Raw genomic sequence first — 15977 nt, forward strand, 5'->3', positions numbered from 1 at the left:
TTTATTTTTAAACACAAAATTAATGCAAAGTGAAACACTTTATAAATATTTGTAATATAACTTCAATAAATATAAACTTTTTATTCTATTTTATTTTTTTTTATAATATTTCATTATGTTCTTTTAGAGGAATTGTAACAAAAAAGTATTCTATTTGTCTATTTTAGTTATAACAATATTGCAAATTCTAAAATGTTGTTTACTCGGAGATGAATTTTAAACACATTTCGTATTTTTCTGTTTTTTTTTTCATTTAATTTTTTTTTTTATTTACAAAATTTATTTATATCACAATTACCTACTTAATTTTTTTTTTTATATTCGATTTGAATTTTAATTACAATTTTCATTTGCAACTCTTGTTATTTACAAAAATATATGTTTAATCTTTTTTTTTTTGGTTTTGAAAATTCGAATTTAAAATCAAATATTTTTATACGAAAGGTAAATAAATATAATTTTTATTTTAAAATTAGTTTTGATATAAATATAAATTGTTTTTCATTTTATTTTTATTCTTAAAAATAATTTTTGTAAAAATCTAATTTAAAAAAATACATTTTCTTTGAAAGAATAAATGAGTTTTGTAACAAAAAAAAAAAGATGTGAAGAAAAAATATCTTATTTTATCTAATTGATTTATTTTTGATTATAAATAATTAAAAAATAATGACATTATTGGTTAAAAAAATTGCAAGTCTTGTTCGAAGTAACCGCCTACTTGAATTCCATGAACTCAATTTATAATCGAAATTTGAACGGATATGAAAAAATCAAGCGAAGAAGAATTCTAAGAAACCAATGGGGATACTGCATCACCGACCAAAGTGATTGCACCCTAGATACCCAACGAAATCAATTTGACTGTGCGGAAGTTGGTGCGTTCAGAAAGAATAAAAAAAAATACGATGGGATCGCGAACACAATTAATTTTGGCCGCTTGCATTCGGTGGAGGTCAATTCGAATCAACTTCCACTATGGTTTCTGTAGTCGTTGTAGGGGTAATGTTTAGTTGCATTTGGTCGTTGGTAGGAGTTGATTCCGATGTTATTTCCCGGGATTCAGTCGCTGATGCTGTTGGTGGTATCACAATGTTTGAATGCGATTGACACTGATGCTGGGAGGAAGAACAGGATATGGGCGAAGCAGTCGTTGGTTGTCGTCCTGTTATAGCTGACGCTGTGTGTGTTGGAACTGTTATTGCTGTTGCTTTGGCCGCCACCGGCAAATGTATACTCGTCTGGGCTTGAGATGTTGCAACTGTTTGTTGATTCTGTGTGAGTGGACCTGGGGGTGATTTTGTGGGTGGAGGTGGTGCCGGTGGCAAGACAAGCTCATCAATCGTACAAACTCGGTCATCAATTGGGAACTTGAAGTTGATTTCGTTGCCAGTAATTGCGGGTGATGTATCGGAATTCTTTTCCAAACATTTACCATCGCCTGAAAGGAAAAGGACATACAGAAAAAAATAAAACATTTATAAATATCAAGACAAGGATAATGGTTGTAGGGTAAAAATGTCTTTTTTATATTTATCGATATCGAACTTTAGTTTTATTTAGTTTCGTTTTAATTTAGTTTATTTGTTATTTTGTATTTTTTTTCTCCTTAGGTACCTGCATAAAAACATCTAAGATACATTATATTGGAAAGAAGAACCCATAGCATTAAATAGTTCATAGAGTTATTTAATTACAATGGTTAACAAAACTAAACTTTTTTCGGGTTGCTGATCTCAAAAAAAAATTATTGGCCTCCGATTTTTGAAATATTACTTAGTTTAAATATTTCTTTATTTGTAGTAAGATCTAACAGCAGAACTCATGTACTTAAACATACTTAAAAGGTGCTTCCCTTTTGCTTTGGACCAGTCATGGGTCTAAAAGGAACGGTTTCTTTTTCTTCCTGCAGAATCGGAACTTCATGATCCGATACAACACAACACAAGTCATGTTTTCTGCATCTTTATAATGAAAACTCGATTTCAAACTCAGCTTTCGTCAACTTCAAACATTTTAGTGAAAACAAATTTTTAAATAGTTGACTTTGAAGTCACAAGATTGCATTTGAATTATAACGAGTGGTTTACGGTTGTTGTCAGTTTAAAGCAGTCTAATGAGCCCCATAGGAGAGAAATATTCACTAATGGAAAGATGTTTTCCTATTTGGCTATGAGCATTATCGACCTCCTGTAGTGCTCAATGTCCAGACAGGGAGTATTTTAATGTAAAATGTACTCTCAAAGTATGGATGAATTTTTATTAAATGTTGTATAGCCAGGGCCATTATTTAGTTCTTGTTTTGGGGAACACAAGAATCGGACCATGTTTTAAGATAAGTGGTGTAATTTCTTCAAACCCCGCCTCAAAAATTTTCATAAAAGCAGCTAAGATGCCATTCCCATTCCTTCCACTAGAATATTCTGTCTATATGGCACAGTATGGCACTCTCTCATTTTTCTTTTGTTAACTCAACGCAATATAAAATTTAATTTAGGAAAAAATGTCAGTTAGAAACTTGTAGCCAATGGGTTAAGATTTTAAGAAGCTTCAGAGCCACTCGTCTGAGTTTTACTCCGTAATGTCAAAATTATTCATCAGGATAAAATTTAACTAGTATACTCGTAGTTCAATATTGAATGGCTATTTATTATACGTATAAAAGTTTATGTTGAAAACTAAAAGCCTTTTGCAGTCCTAAATCTTATTTTGATGACAAAAAACTGGTATGAAATTTCAAACTTAAAGCAAATTTTCTGTTCAAAACAATATTCTGCATTCAGTACAAGAAGCTTTGTCTTTTTATAGGTGAACTCATTTTCTACTTCCTTGTATGCGGGATAATAGTACACCATTTAGCCTGTTTATCTCCATCGTTTGTGAGATTTCTTTTTTTTTTCAAACGATGAGTTAAAGCATAATACAATAATTCAAAAATGGAATTTGTATTTTCCTCTTGCAAACACAGTTGTGCAATGTGCTGTGCACCTGTGTTAATTCCACTCTTAGCATTAACACAATGTCTAGCTTTGTATTAAGTTTTTTTTTTTTGCACTTCCCTTATATAGCCAAGAACCCATAAGCATAAGCTTTTAACTCTTTTCATGCTTTGTCTTTATTACGTTTGTTTGAACACATGGTATGTATTTGAACCTTTTTTTTTACAAAAGGATTTCCTGATATTCATGTCGTACAAATTAGACAACGTTGTGCTCATTGCTCAATGTGAAGGAAAGAAAAAAACTGCACGTAACAACTTTTCCTTTTTTTTAAGTGGACTTGCTTATAGAATTTAAAACCAGGGCGAGCAGTTTGTTTTCCGCATTTAAATATCCTGCAGGACCTCGATTCTCAGAAAATGAAAAATTAGATAATGTAGAAAATGTGAATAGGTTGGCTTAGAAACAAAAATAGAACTATTCTATTATTTTCAAATATGAGCACAGATAAGTGGACCTTTTTTAACTTCAAAATAATAAAAATGACAAAATAAAGAAATTAAGACAACCCATGTAACAAAGGAGTAAGCCAAGGCTTATTCGAGTCAAAATGTAATATTATGGTTTTTAGTTTACAAAATCAATGGATTAAAATTATTAGGTAAGTTTAATTTGGATAATATCAGTGGCGTTACTAGCTTTTTCCAGAAAAGAATATATTTATACGATCACTGTGAGGTTTTGTTATTTACGTAAGATATTTTACACTTACATATTGATAACAAAAAAAAAATCGTCGAGATAGTACAAAATCCATCCTGTAGGTCTTTTTTCGCCAGCTCATCAATGACTTCCCCTGGTGTGATGCCTATGTCCCGATACATTGCCAGGACTGGCAAACCATTGAAACGTTTCTATAAGAAATAGAAAAACAAAACGAAATGACCTTTTTACTGATAGGGATGTGAAGACTGTTTAAGTGGATTAAACTTTAAGACTTTTCATGTTTCTATAATCGCAATATAAAATTCCATAAAATCCATAAAAGACGGAAACGTAAACGAAAGTAATTTTTCGTATTGTTTGTTTTTCTTCTTTTTTTCACCATCGGCTTTTTCAGAAGTTCAAAAAATGTTGTGGAATTCGTAATGAAATTTTTTTTTTATCTTAATAGGTTGTAAATTTTTGGCAAGTTTTATAGGATACACGATATCCGTATTGTAATTCCTTACGTAAGAAAGAGTAAACTGATATTCAAGGCTTATAGAATTTTGTCTTTCAACATTGTTTTTTTTTAATTTTAAATACAGTCTGTTTGTTAGGATAAAAATAAATAAATTTGTGATCTTTTCACGATGAGGTATAAATAGACTGTAATTTCGTAACTCATTTCGTGGAAATGAGCTGGGAAATGTATGGGAAATTATCTTATTTCAAAGCTAATTTAGAGAATTTCATTGTAAGCCTCGTTCTCTTGGAGGTGGAAAACATTTCGTTTTCACATTATTTGTTAGCCCATGTAAACCTGAAAAGATTTGAACTGTGAATGGCATGAGCCGCATGTTAAAATTGCGCGCACTGCTGAGTCATGTTACCGAAAACATGCCGCTTTTAAAAGTTCATAAATATAATTTTTAAGCTCTCAATAAGATCCTATTCATCTTGTTTTCATATTACCTTCTGATAAACAAGAAACTCGGCATTATTTTGAAAACAATTTTATCTTTAATTCCCAAATACTGGGAATGGGAAATAATGATTTTCATTCTGTATGATTTTGTTTAGACTCACGTATGTAATTATAGTTTTAACGCATTTAAATTATGTATGTAGGTTTGTTTGCCGTATTTCAGGTAACCTTACATTCATTCGATATCGAAAGCGTTTGCAAAATGCATACTAGAATACTGTTCTGTGTAGCACTTAGAAAACATTACACTGGTTAACAAAATTAAATTTTTTTTTTGTTGCCGAAACAAAAACATACTTTTCTAAATGTTTTCGGTTTGCTAAACTCGAATCCGAAGTAAAAAAAAAATTAATCAGCTCCCGTTTTTGAAATATTACCGTTAGAAAATGCACTAATTCGGACCTTATTCTTATATATAAGGAAAATTGTTTGAGCATATTTAGTAACGATTTTTATAAGAACTATTTTCCACCTTTTTAAATCTGTTTAAATCTTTCCGATATCTTTTTTACTGCCCTTTATGATATATGAAGCCAAACCCACATACTTCATTTTAAGATATCTCGGGCAATACAAAAGATATTGAAAAGATTTAAACAGGTATTGAAAGAAAACAGTTCTTATAGAAACCGTAACTAAATATGCTCAAACAATTTTCCTTATACAAAAGAATAAGGTCCGAAGAACTCAAGAAAACGTTTTTTTTGCATTTTCTAACGGTAATATCTCAAAAACGGGAGCTGATTAGTTGTTCTGATTCGAGTTCAGCACACCGAAAACCTTCAGAAAAGTATATTTTTGTTTCGGCAACAAAACCCTTGTAAACCAGTGTTATTAATATAAATTTTCATATTCTTTCTTCACATTGTGAACTTAATTTTTGGATAATGGAGGATAATTAAGAGTGGATGAAATAAAAAGATTTAAATTAGGTTTCTCTTTTGTTGAAGGGATGTGAATTATTATTAATAAGACTGTTTTACAATTAATACACGAACACTATATATAAAATAAATTATGGTTAAAAATCGAAGATTCATTAAAATAGTTTAGACATTTTTTAATAAAAAATCTCTTTTCCTAGCCCAATTCTGCTATTCAAATCGAAAATTTTTAATATGACCTTATTTTAAATATGGCCTTAAATATTGTTTATTATTTTATAGTTGAGTGAATAATGAACTTTATATTCAGATTTCGAATGTTTCAACATTTTGAGAGAAAAAAACTGAATTAGCTTGAATCGAAACGTGATATGAATTTGCCAAAATCCTTTAACTCATTTGGTTGAATTTGACTTTAATATAAGTAAAAGGTTTTCCACTTCTTGCTGAGCTGAATGTCCTGGCAGGGAGTATCTACTTCAAGTTTTTGTTCTGTGGAATGCACGAATGTTCTTCACAAACAAGTCCAAAAATACCCAAAGGAAAAATTTCGACGCGACTGCTGATACTTACTTGTTTTACGATAACTTTCAGTTCTTGTCGTTCATTTAAGGATAAAATTTGTTCTACCTTATAATGGATACAAGGCCTTGTACATTTCTTCACGCTCTGTTTGAGACATAAAATAATATAATATTGTATGGCCATGTGTCTTGTTAGAAATAAATGGTATATAAGTTAATTCCAAATCAAAGCCAAAAACTCCACGGTTCAAAATATTATCCTTAAAACAAAGTAATATTAATATTTGCAGTAGCGTTAACAATAATTATCGGAACACCACATTAAATTATTCATTGAAACCACACAACACATTACAGTGGCTCCATTAATGGGTCCACATAAAAAAGGGAAGCATTTGTACTGCCCATGCAGAACATTAACATTTAAATAACAATTGACCTCTTCACTACCTATGAATTTTTCATGATCATTAAGGTTATTATGAGCAAGTTTTAAATATAAATGGCATTGTAAATGGCCTCGCGTCAACTGAATTTTAAACGAATGCAATTGAAATATTTACACATACAAATAATTTCCCACAATGTTATTCTTTGAAATCTGTGTTTTGTTTTTAAATAGCTGACAATTGAGGAATAAAATATTATTAAATTTATGAAAACCATCAATTAGAATCACCTTTTGGCATTTCAATTAAGTTGTCTAAATAAAATAATGTTTTGAACATTTTTGAGAAAATATTTTTTTAATTTTATTTCTGGGAAATATTTATGCATAATCTATGACTTCCTACATTTTAACCTTCGACAGAAAGTAAGCTCTACAAAAGTTGAGAATCGGAAAATAAACATATTAATCCTTTTTATGCATGCTATTAACAAAAACAAAAACAATACCGAATGTTTTCTCTTGAAAATTGCATAATGGCTCTTTTTGTTTTTAAATTTTTTTATTATAAAAATATATTGTTTTATTTAATCGTTAACTGGTTTAGTAACATTGTTAGTGTATTGAAACTGTTTCAGTTCAGCTGTACCTCAAATACACATATAAAAGTCGACAATATAGCTCAAAGCTAACCATATATACATTTGCATATCAGGTTTCTACATTACCATCCTGGAAAATTGTTTGCAATTTCCATTACTTGTTTGCAGTAATTTATACCAAACAAGCTTTTTTTCTGTTGATGTTTCTCTCTCTCACACATCCTTGCTTCCTTAAAAAATAAATAGCCTGCAGCTTGCTGATAACTGAAAATAACCCCATATCCGCTAAAGCGCTCTCGTTTTATTAATCCTGTTGCGGGTTGCTACAACTTCGACACATCGACACATATACCTACACTTCAATCAATCAGCGTCAAGGATATTTCATACAAGATATCCCATTCTCATCTTAGTATGTAGTGTATAGGTAGCCTTTTTCCATTGGAAAACTGTGTTTCATGTTGATGCATTGACGACGACGACTATGTCATCCAAAACAATCGAGAACCGTGTCAGGAAATTGGGAAAACAGGTTGTGAATTTTACTGCAACAACTGCCATTGCAAGCTGCAATAAGGATTTACTATACGTATACCTGTGCAGATCTTATCGAACAAGGGTAAAAGTGTGAAAAGCTTGATTTTCTAACCTAACTCTAGTATATGGATGGGGCAATATAATTTGTACCATGAATTTTACTCTCGTTTGTATATGCGTGTACGTGACTATAAGGTTGTTTGATCAAAATTTAGCTTGAGGAACCTAAACAAGTTGATGATTGAAAAAAGAAGGAAATCATTCTATACGTAAGGAATTTGAAGTGGCATTGCATCTTGGATTTAATCCAAAAAGCTACATGACAAACGAATCAGATTTTTTGTGCTCAAAATGGAGTCCTTTTTTTTTAAACAAATATTTTGACCGAATAGAAGAGAACAGGGAACTGGCCCGGAGTCTTCAAGTCAATTGTGAAAATCTTTTATCAGTTGTTGGTACCTAGGAGCTAGGATACAGTTTAATACATAAAAAGTTAGCGTTAGAAAAATTGGAACGGATTTTTAAGAAGCTATCAATGCAAATTGGTTTTGAATTTCTCAGTATCACAATGACCTAGGTTAAGCTGCTGTAAGAGCTTTATATAATGTTTTTAAACGTGTAATTGGTCTAAAAGCATTTGAATTTTCCGTATATATATATTTTTTGGGGTACGAAAAGTTTGCTCTTTCGTGAAAAATTCCTAAATTCTTTGTTTATTATCCAACGTTTTATTAAAAAAACGAATAAGAGGGGGGGGCGCTTTAAAATTTTTAAGGCAGAAGTTTTGATTTTCATTAGAGCCCAGTGCTTTCCAGTTACTGGAGTTACCAAGAACATCCCGAAGATCTTCAACACTAATTGGACTGCTCGTCATAAGTGGAGACTGTTCAAAAACGATTAAGAATGTTGCTTGTCTATAATGTGTTTCAGATCCCACCCACTTGCACTGCCTTCTATTAGCGGACAATTAAATCTGAGAGGAACTTTTTGAGTTCTTGGTCGTAAAAATTGGATTCATACCTTCAAATTCTATACAGGGGCCGAAACAATAGGGACACATAGCAACCATTCGTTAACGAACGTATGCCGTAATTCGACCCCAGTTCTTCTACACAAGAGACTAAGAGCCGTTTGCTGAATCGAAACTTAAGCATATAAGTTCAACATAAATCCTTATGTGACAGAGTTTACGCAGAAGAAAAAGTAGAGAATAAGATTTTATGTTCAACATAAATTATTTAAGTTTCGCTTCAGCAAATGGCTCTAAGTCTTTGACGTGGCCTTAACACTTCCAAAATTCGTGTTCAATCTCAACAATTTCTGTACTCGGTAGGAGGAGTCTTCGAGTAATTACACGAAATTTTTCAGCAACATTTTGCTTAAGTAATCGTTCACTGAGTCCTGAATATAAATATTTTTGGCCAGGTTTTTTTTTTACCAAAAAACCACTATTGTTCAAACACTCTTTAAAAATACGCTTAGTTTTTTCTCTTAATTATTTTTCTCTGCTTGTTTGCAAATTCAACGTGCAGACCAAACCTTGGGGACAGACAGGGATTCTTTTTCTTTTCTCTGCGTGTTTTTGCTGCGATATAAATACATAAACCATGGAAAGCAACATTAAAAACTCCATTATCCTAAAAATTACGTGACTACTATATAGATGATAACTCGCTAAAGGGAAGCAGATACTTACCAACATACTACAAAATGTTAAATAAACAGATCATAACACTCCTCAATTCGCACGTGAAATAATGTTCTTACAACTATATTTCTACCTCACAACATTGTTTTATTAAACATTAGTTAGTTGAAAGCATGTAAGAAAATTAAGAGAGACTCCTAATTATTGTCTTTCTAATGTACACACTATTATACCCAGCGTGAGTTCTCAAACTATTACAATGTATCTTGTATCTTCTATCTACAGAACACACAACAGCACTATTTCGTTCGAGAGTTCCTGTTAAATGAAAAAGAAAATCAAATTAATTTATATAACATACCTCCAGCACGTCGGTCTTCTCGCGTGTAGTAACGAGCACGATGTCTTGAGAAACAAACAGCCATCGCCAGGATAATGATGGCAATTAGAACAAATATAATACCGCCCAAAATTGCAAGTGTATTAAGACCACCTGGTTGGAAGATACAAAAATACAAAACAAAATAAAAACAAGTTAAGAGAAAAAGAATAGAAAGTTTTCTAAAATTGCAACATAGACAAAAAAGATAAGTGTATTTGTAGTCAAAAAAATAAAAGAAGTATGTTTATCCCATTTATCAGCATTTTAAGAAAATACAAAACAATTTGTAAAAGTCGAATGCAATTACCAGTCTTTAGTTTGAAAAGGACTATCCGAGCATTTAAGACAATTAAAACGATTAATGGCCACAGCATTCCCTTTATGCTTGAACTGCAGCAAGCTACGTTGTTCGAGGAGAAGCGTTGGACGAGTGTGGTTTTGTCAGCACTTTAGTAAAAAAAAAAAAATGTAACAAGTAGGTCTTTCGTCTATGGTTTAAATCTTGACCATGGATGCGGTTGGATGAAAGGATTAGTCATCCTTTGCATGTGCATCATTAGTCAAAGTGAGAGAGGAGGATGTAAAGGATACTCTGAGTGCAGGGATTGGGTGAGGGTCAAGAAAATTAACGACTATAACCAGTGTTGAACTTTTAACTTGGCTCGATCTAAAGCACCCGTTGACTTTTTATGCAATTAATTAAGTAGATACACATGTTGTTAGAAATAAAACAAAATAATATACATAAACGATAATTGAGAGCATTTCCGCATCTATAACATTTCACAACATAAATTATATTGCAAACATTGTCCCAGTATAAGGATGTTCAAACTGTTACATTGTTATAAGCAAGGTACTTTAATCAGCAAGAAAGTTGTGCACCTCTGCAAAGAGATAATCATTGGCTTCTCAGAAATAACTACTGGTTAGACGACTTGCAGCCTAACCGTTAGCGGAGGCCCTCGACTGGTATAACCTATAAGGCAGATATAACTGCATCCAAAAAAACCAAGATGGGAAGGACCGGGCACGAAAGTGAAAGAAAATATCACCAAAGATAGCTTCTACGAGTTTCCCGAACAAACCTACGAGCAATTACCTAGCTACGATATTGAAATCGCCCTGGGTGATTTTAATGCAAAGCTAAGGGACAGCCCGTTGCGCACATGCATTTTTTGAAGCCATTTGATTCCATAAGAATCATACACAAAGCTGCGTCAATTTACCGCTTGTGCGGTGATGCTGCGTCAATTCTACACTAGTTCTCAACGCAGCGTTCACGCAGGGAAGTCCACCATCGATCAAATATTCACGTTTGGGCAGATCTTAGAAAAACCAGGCGGAACATCAAATCAATACCCATCACCTAAACTTCGATTTCAAGGCCCCATAAGACCAGATATGCAAAATGATGATGTGGACCATACGTTGCTCCAACGAGGTCGACAAGGACCTCATTGATACTGACACTTTGTCATTTGATTTTTTCTATAACATTATTTCATGAAAGAATATTACAGAGCTCTTACATCACCACCAGAGATAAGATCTTCAAAGTTTCGTCCATAGCGTGATGTCAGTGGTCCTTGTGTGCTTAACGATTCACAAGCGTTTAAAATGGATTTAACAGTTAATGAGCGGAAATCCAAGTAAATACGTCAAAAAGGACACTTAACACCGACATGTTTTTGGAGAGCCATAACTTTTAAGGCTTTGCTGTAAACTTGGACATAAACACCAGCGCTGAAATTATACGAAAACGAACAATTACTTTTGCCAGCTGCCGCTTCTATGTTCTAAGAGAACAATTGATTAGCCAAGCATCTCTCGAGCCACTCTTCATAACTCTTATTTAGGTACTGAACAAAACTGTATGGGACAGAAGTATGGGCTCTGAAGAGGCTCTTTATATTCTTTGAGTGAAGCATTCTTCGGCTCTATAGGTAGGCTTGGTTTCTAGCTTTCAGGTTAGCATGAGAATTGACGTTCGAAAATCGAAAAATGATTCCAATTTTATGTCATATAACAGTGGTCCCTTCCAGAACACACTCTTTTTTCAGCTACCTTTAATAAAAAAAGAAAGAAAACAAAATTTAAAATGAACATTCCTTAAAAGAAATTTGTTGACAAAGTATCTACAGCTGATTTGAAATAAATTTTTGATCTCTATTATAAAATCAATATTGCAAAACCCACACCCAACCTAACTCAACCAAAAGAATATTATCACGAACACATTTCTAATAAATAAAAAATGAACAAAATATATACAATTTTTCATCACTTACCCCTTTCAAGAAAATTATGCGATGTGCTTGCAGCATCCTTTTCTTCGTCGGTAATAAATTCCAAACACGTATCCAATCCAGTAATATCAAGGTCCGTAATTTCAGCACCTCGTAAACTTTTTGGCAAAAAACAAATCGGATATGTGTCCCACTTCCATTGCAGCTATATAAAGAAGAACATAATACAAAAATAAACCGGAAGTAGACTCAGAAAACACAAACAAAAAAGAATAAAAGGAATAATATTTTTAATGGAACTATACAAATCCTTGGCAAAAAATGAGAGAAACATTGGAATTATATTTCTTGTGTTTACAATTCTAAACAATATCTCGATTAAAACTGATTTTATCAAATGGATATAGAGCACTGTGCATGAAGGAAGTAATTTGTCGAGCTTGTAGAAAACATTAGTCTGGCAATCAACAGTAATTATTTTTCCAGGTGCATTAAAATAGAGTTATGAAATTACAGTGCACATACATATTAAGGGTGATGTACCTATAGAGCAGTTAAAATAGATTTTTACAAGGAAAAAACTAGTAACAGGCTGATTTTTTGAACACGTTGATATTGAGCTTTACAATCTATGAAAAATCCTGAAGTTTCTTCCATCCACTACCCCCGTTATATAGGGTCAGAGTTCACAAAAACATATATATGAAGGTGCTTTTTAAAACTAGAGGACTAAGAAATGTGGCGGGAAGGGCTTGAATTTTCTTCGCCGTGTCTTCTAAACTGAATGAAGACACCAACACTCCACAAAATACTTCAACATGGCCCTGCTTTAATTAAATATGCCCTTTTGCCGATTGGTCAACTATCAGAGGAAGCTGTAGAGGCCAGAAATAAACATTTCAGAAGTTATAGGCTAGATTTTTCGAGAACACTTTTTCGAGAACTATGCTATAGAGATGTTTTTAATAGACCTTCTGCTGACTTCGGACCCCTTCTTGAGCTGTAAACGGAAGCGGCAGAAAAATAAAACCAGTGGAAGTTTCTTACCAGAAACATTATTTTATTATTTTATTATGGCATTATTGTTAATGGAGTAAGATTCAGACGATTTTTATGAATTACAAAACTAAAAAAATTTAAAAATGAATTATATATAATGAATAAAAAAAATAGGTACTTATTTTCTAGTTTTTGTTTTGTTTAATCTTATTATTAACAATATTTAAAAATTTCATATTTAAATAAGTAAAATGAATTAAATAAAATTGAAAAAAAAATACCTACCTAATTAAATTTTTTTTTTTATTTAACCCGAAAATTTTTTTCAGTGATACTTTTTAATGCATTATAAGTTATAAAATAATATTTTAGGGCAATTCTAATAAGAAAAACATACAAAATATTTTTGACCGGTTTTTGAGGTCAAATACTCCTCTGTGCAGCGCGCTGCAGCGGCGTAAGCAAGGGGTCATCGTGACCAATCTCTGGTATACGATGTTGGACACTCTCTTCTATGAAATATGTCGGGTGCCATAATTAAAATACAAACAAGTATCATAAGTACTCGGCAACAACACTAAAACCCTTTTTCAGCCAAAATATAGGTATGATAATAATAATTGATATAGTTTAAGGGTTAAGGCTAAAAATACGTACATATGTACATAACATTTTAAGTAAGACCTTCTTCTATTTTAAAAATGTTAGGTGCCAAATAAGATTAGGTACCTACCTACTACAAAGTTATGAAAAAAATTGTTATATGACTTTTTTCCTTAAAAATAGGGTTGCCACATAGAAGTTCCTATTTTTAAAGTGGCAAACCTATTTCTTTAATTTTTTATCAACTTTCATTTCATTTGATACGAATTCTAACCTCTAACCTTATGAGGTACATATTATGTAGCTCGACGGTCGTCTCTCCAACTATAAGGTGAAAAATTTCCTTAGAAGAGAAATTACGTCATATCTGTCCAAAGAATTTTTTCTATGTTATATGTACCTATAAGTTTTCAGTTCAAAAACTTGAACTATCCAATTTTACTATCGATCAAATTTTCTGTGTCCATTGAACAGAATAAAATATTTTATTCTTATCAATCCGTTTCAAAAAGTAACGTGATGTATTGAAAATTTATTTTTCTACCTATAAAATAATTTTAATTGATTTTTAACTCGGTCACAATTTTGTTTTTCTGATATTTTCTCATATTCAACAGGGTCTGCTTCTTCCATTTGCAGTGTTAAAAAATATTCACTCATAAAATTTTACAATTTCTGCTGAAGAAAACACTTACATGTCTAACAATATTAATTAATTTTCCCATGTGACATTCGTCACAAATTAGAGGATTGTTGTCCAGTCGCACATTGCGAATACTTTGTATCCTTAGTGCTGTATCCTCGTTGATGCCGTACAATTGATTTCGTGACAAATCCAAAAACTGCAATCCATTCCGACCAGAAGTAGTTAGTATGCCATGTTTTGTTGTCCCATACAGAAGGAAATTGTATATGAAACAAAAAGAGTGGAAGGGATAAACAATTAAAATTAAATTTATTTGGTGTGAAAAATGTTACTGCTATACTGCATCCTAACTGGACTCTTGCTTGTGCAATATTTTCAACATCCATCGAGAGACTTTCTAGCTATAGGCAACCATCCAGCCAGATGGCTAAGACAAGGCACCCAAAACCACTACGATGACGTCTAGGAAAATGCTTTCAGAGTGCTCCTCTAACCATTCATCCATCCATCCATGGATATGGGAAGAACTTTCCGTAAGCAATACCTAAAACTTACAGCTCTCAAGCAAAAGTCCAATAGTAGGAGTGTTAAATATTGCCTTGCGGCCTGGCCGGGCCAGGCCGACTGCCTACTTTTTGTTACTACATTCTACACATATCATATAAAGGAATTTTGTGTCTAAAGTATTTGTATACATACCTCAAGCTCCCGACATGGATCGATGACTTGTAGGGACATATTGTCCAAATGATTTCCAGATATGTTCAAATAGCGCAATTGTTTGAAAGGCACTAACAGTCCCATGGGCAGTATTCCCATGTCGGCAATAGCTAACGACGTCAGTTGTGGAATCAGCTGCAAGAAAAAAAACCAACACAAAACAAAAAAATAAAACAAAATTTGGTCAGAAGGAGGAAAGTTTTAGTTTCAGATATTATGCTGGTTGGTTTGGCTATAGAGTGTGATTTGTGGGCTGATGGTTATTCATCTTTAAGCATTAATTTTATAGTTGTGTACAAGTACACTACGTTACGTACGACGGAAGCTGGCAGACCAGAAAGTTTGCTTTTTGTTTAGTTTGAATGGAACACATTCGAGCATGATGGCGAATCATTTTAAAAGTAATTTATTTATGTAACTTTTTTTTATTTCTAACGTTGACCGATGGTTTTGACTTTTTAAATTTTGTGGAATAAATTTAACAAGAACTTAGGTAATTTGTATAGAAACTTTTCTCCATAAAAAAGATAAATGTATGCTTTTAATATAACCAAAACGTGAAAGAATTGAACGAATTTTTTTAAATGGGTATTAAAACTCAATTAGAAATTTTAGAACCAAAATTTAAGTGAAAGAGAAATTTTTCTGAATTTAAAAAATCTGCAGAATATTGTTTTTCCAATAATTTCGGGTATGAGTTCAATGATTTGTGTTATTTCGATGCACTTTTGGTCACCTTTCAGGTATAAATAAAAGACAATGGATTTAATATATTAGTCTAAGAGCCAATGAATGATAAATATTCAAAGTCACGGAGTTTTCCTACCCAAATTTTATTATGATAAGAGTGAAATCAACCCACAACAATAAGTAAGTGACATTAAATAAAGTATCATGTATGTTATGCTAATAACACGCAATTTGTTTTCGGTTATTGCTGCTCAGGACAGGAATCAAAACAAAGGGCATTCACAATCCAGTGGAACAAAAGGGTGAACACACCTTTTTCAAACTATAGCTTTAGCAACACAGATTAAATATGACAAAATCAGTTTGACACTGATGTTTACTATGAGAAAAAAAAAATAATTTCAAGTTTTCTGATTAAAAAATTGGTATTTTTTTGGTTTGCGGGTTTTCGAAGCCATCAGCCAGTAACAAGTTCT

General features: G+C 32.2%; 1 protein-coding gene across 2 annotated transcripts in view; it reads right to left on the reverse strand.

Moving 5' to 3' along the window:
* Positions 1-579: 579 nt before the first annotated feature.
* Positions 580-15977, reverse strand: part of LOC129905632 (toll-like receptor Tollo) — a 234054-nt gene continuing 218656 nt past the window's right edge. For both annotated transcript variants that reach the window (XM_055981161.1, XM_055981160.1), the window contains 5 exons: positions 14791-14946; positions 14141-14287; positions 11886-12048; positions 9574-9705; positions 580-1441 (listed from right to left, as the gene is read on the reverse strand). In XM_055981161.1, coding sequence (XP_055837136.1) covers positions 957-1441; positions 9574-9705; positions 11886-12048; positions 14141-14287; positions 14791-14946 — 1083 coding nt within the window. In that variant the 3' untranslated portion in view covers positions 580-956. The remainder of the gene's footprint in view (positions 1442-9573; positions 9706-11885; positions 12049-14140; positions 14288-14790; positions 14947-15977) is intronic.

Source organism: Episyrphus balteatus, chromosome 1, assembly GCF_945859705.1.
Source record: "Episyrphus balteatus chromosome 1, idEpiBalt1.1, whole genome shotgun sequence".
Taxonomy (NCBI): domain Eukaryota; kingdom Metazoa; phylum Arthropoda; class Insecta; order Diptera; family Syrphidae; genus Episyrphus; species Episyrphus balteatus.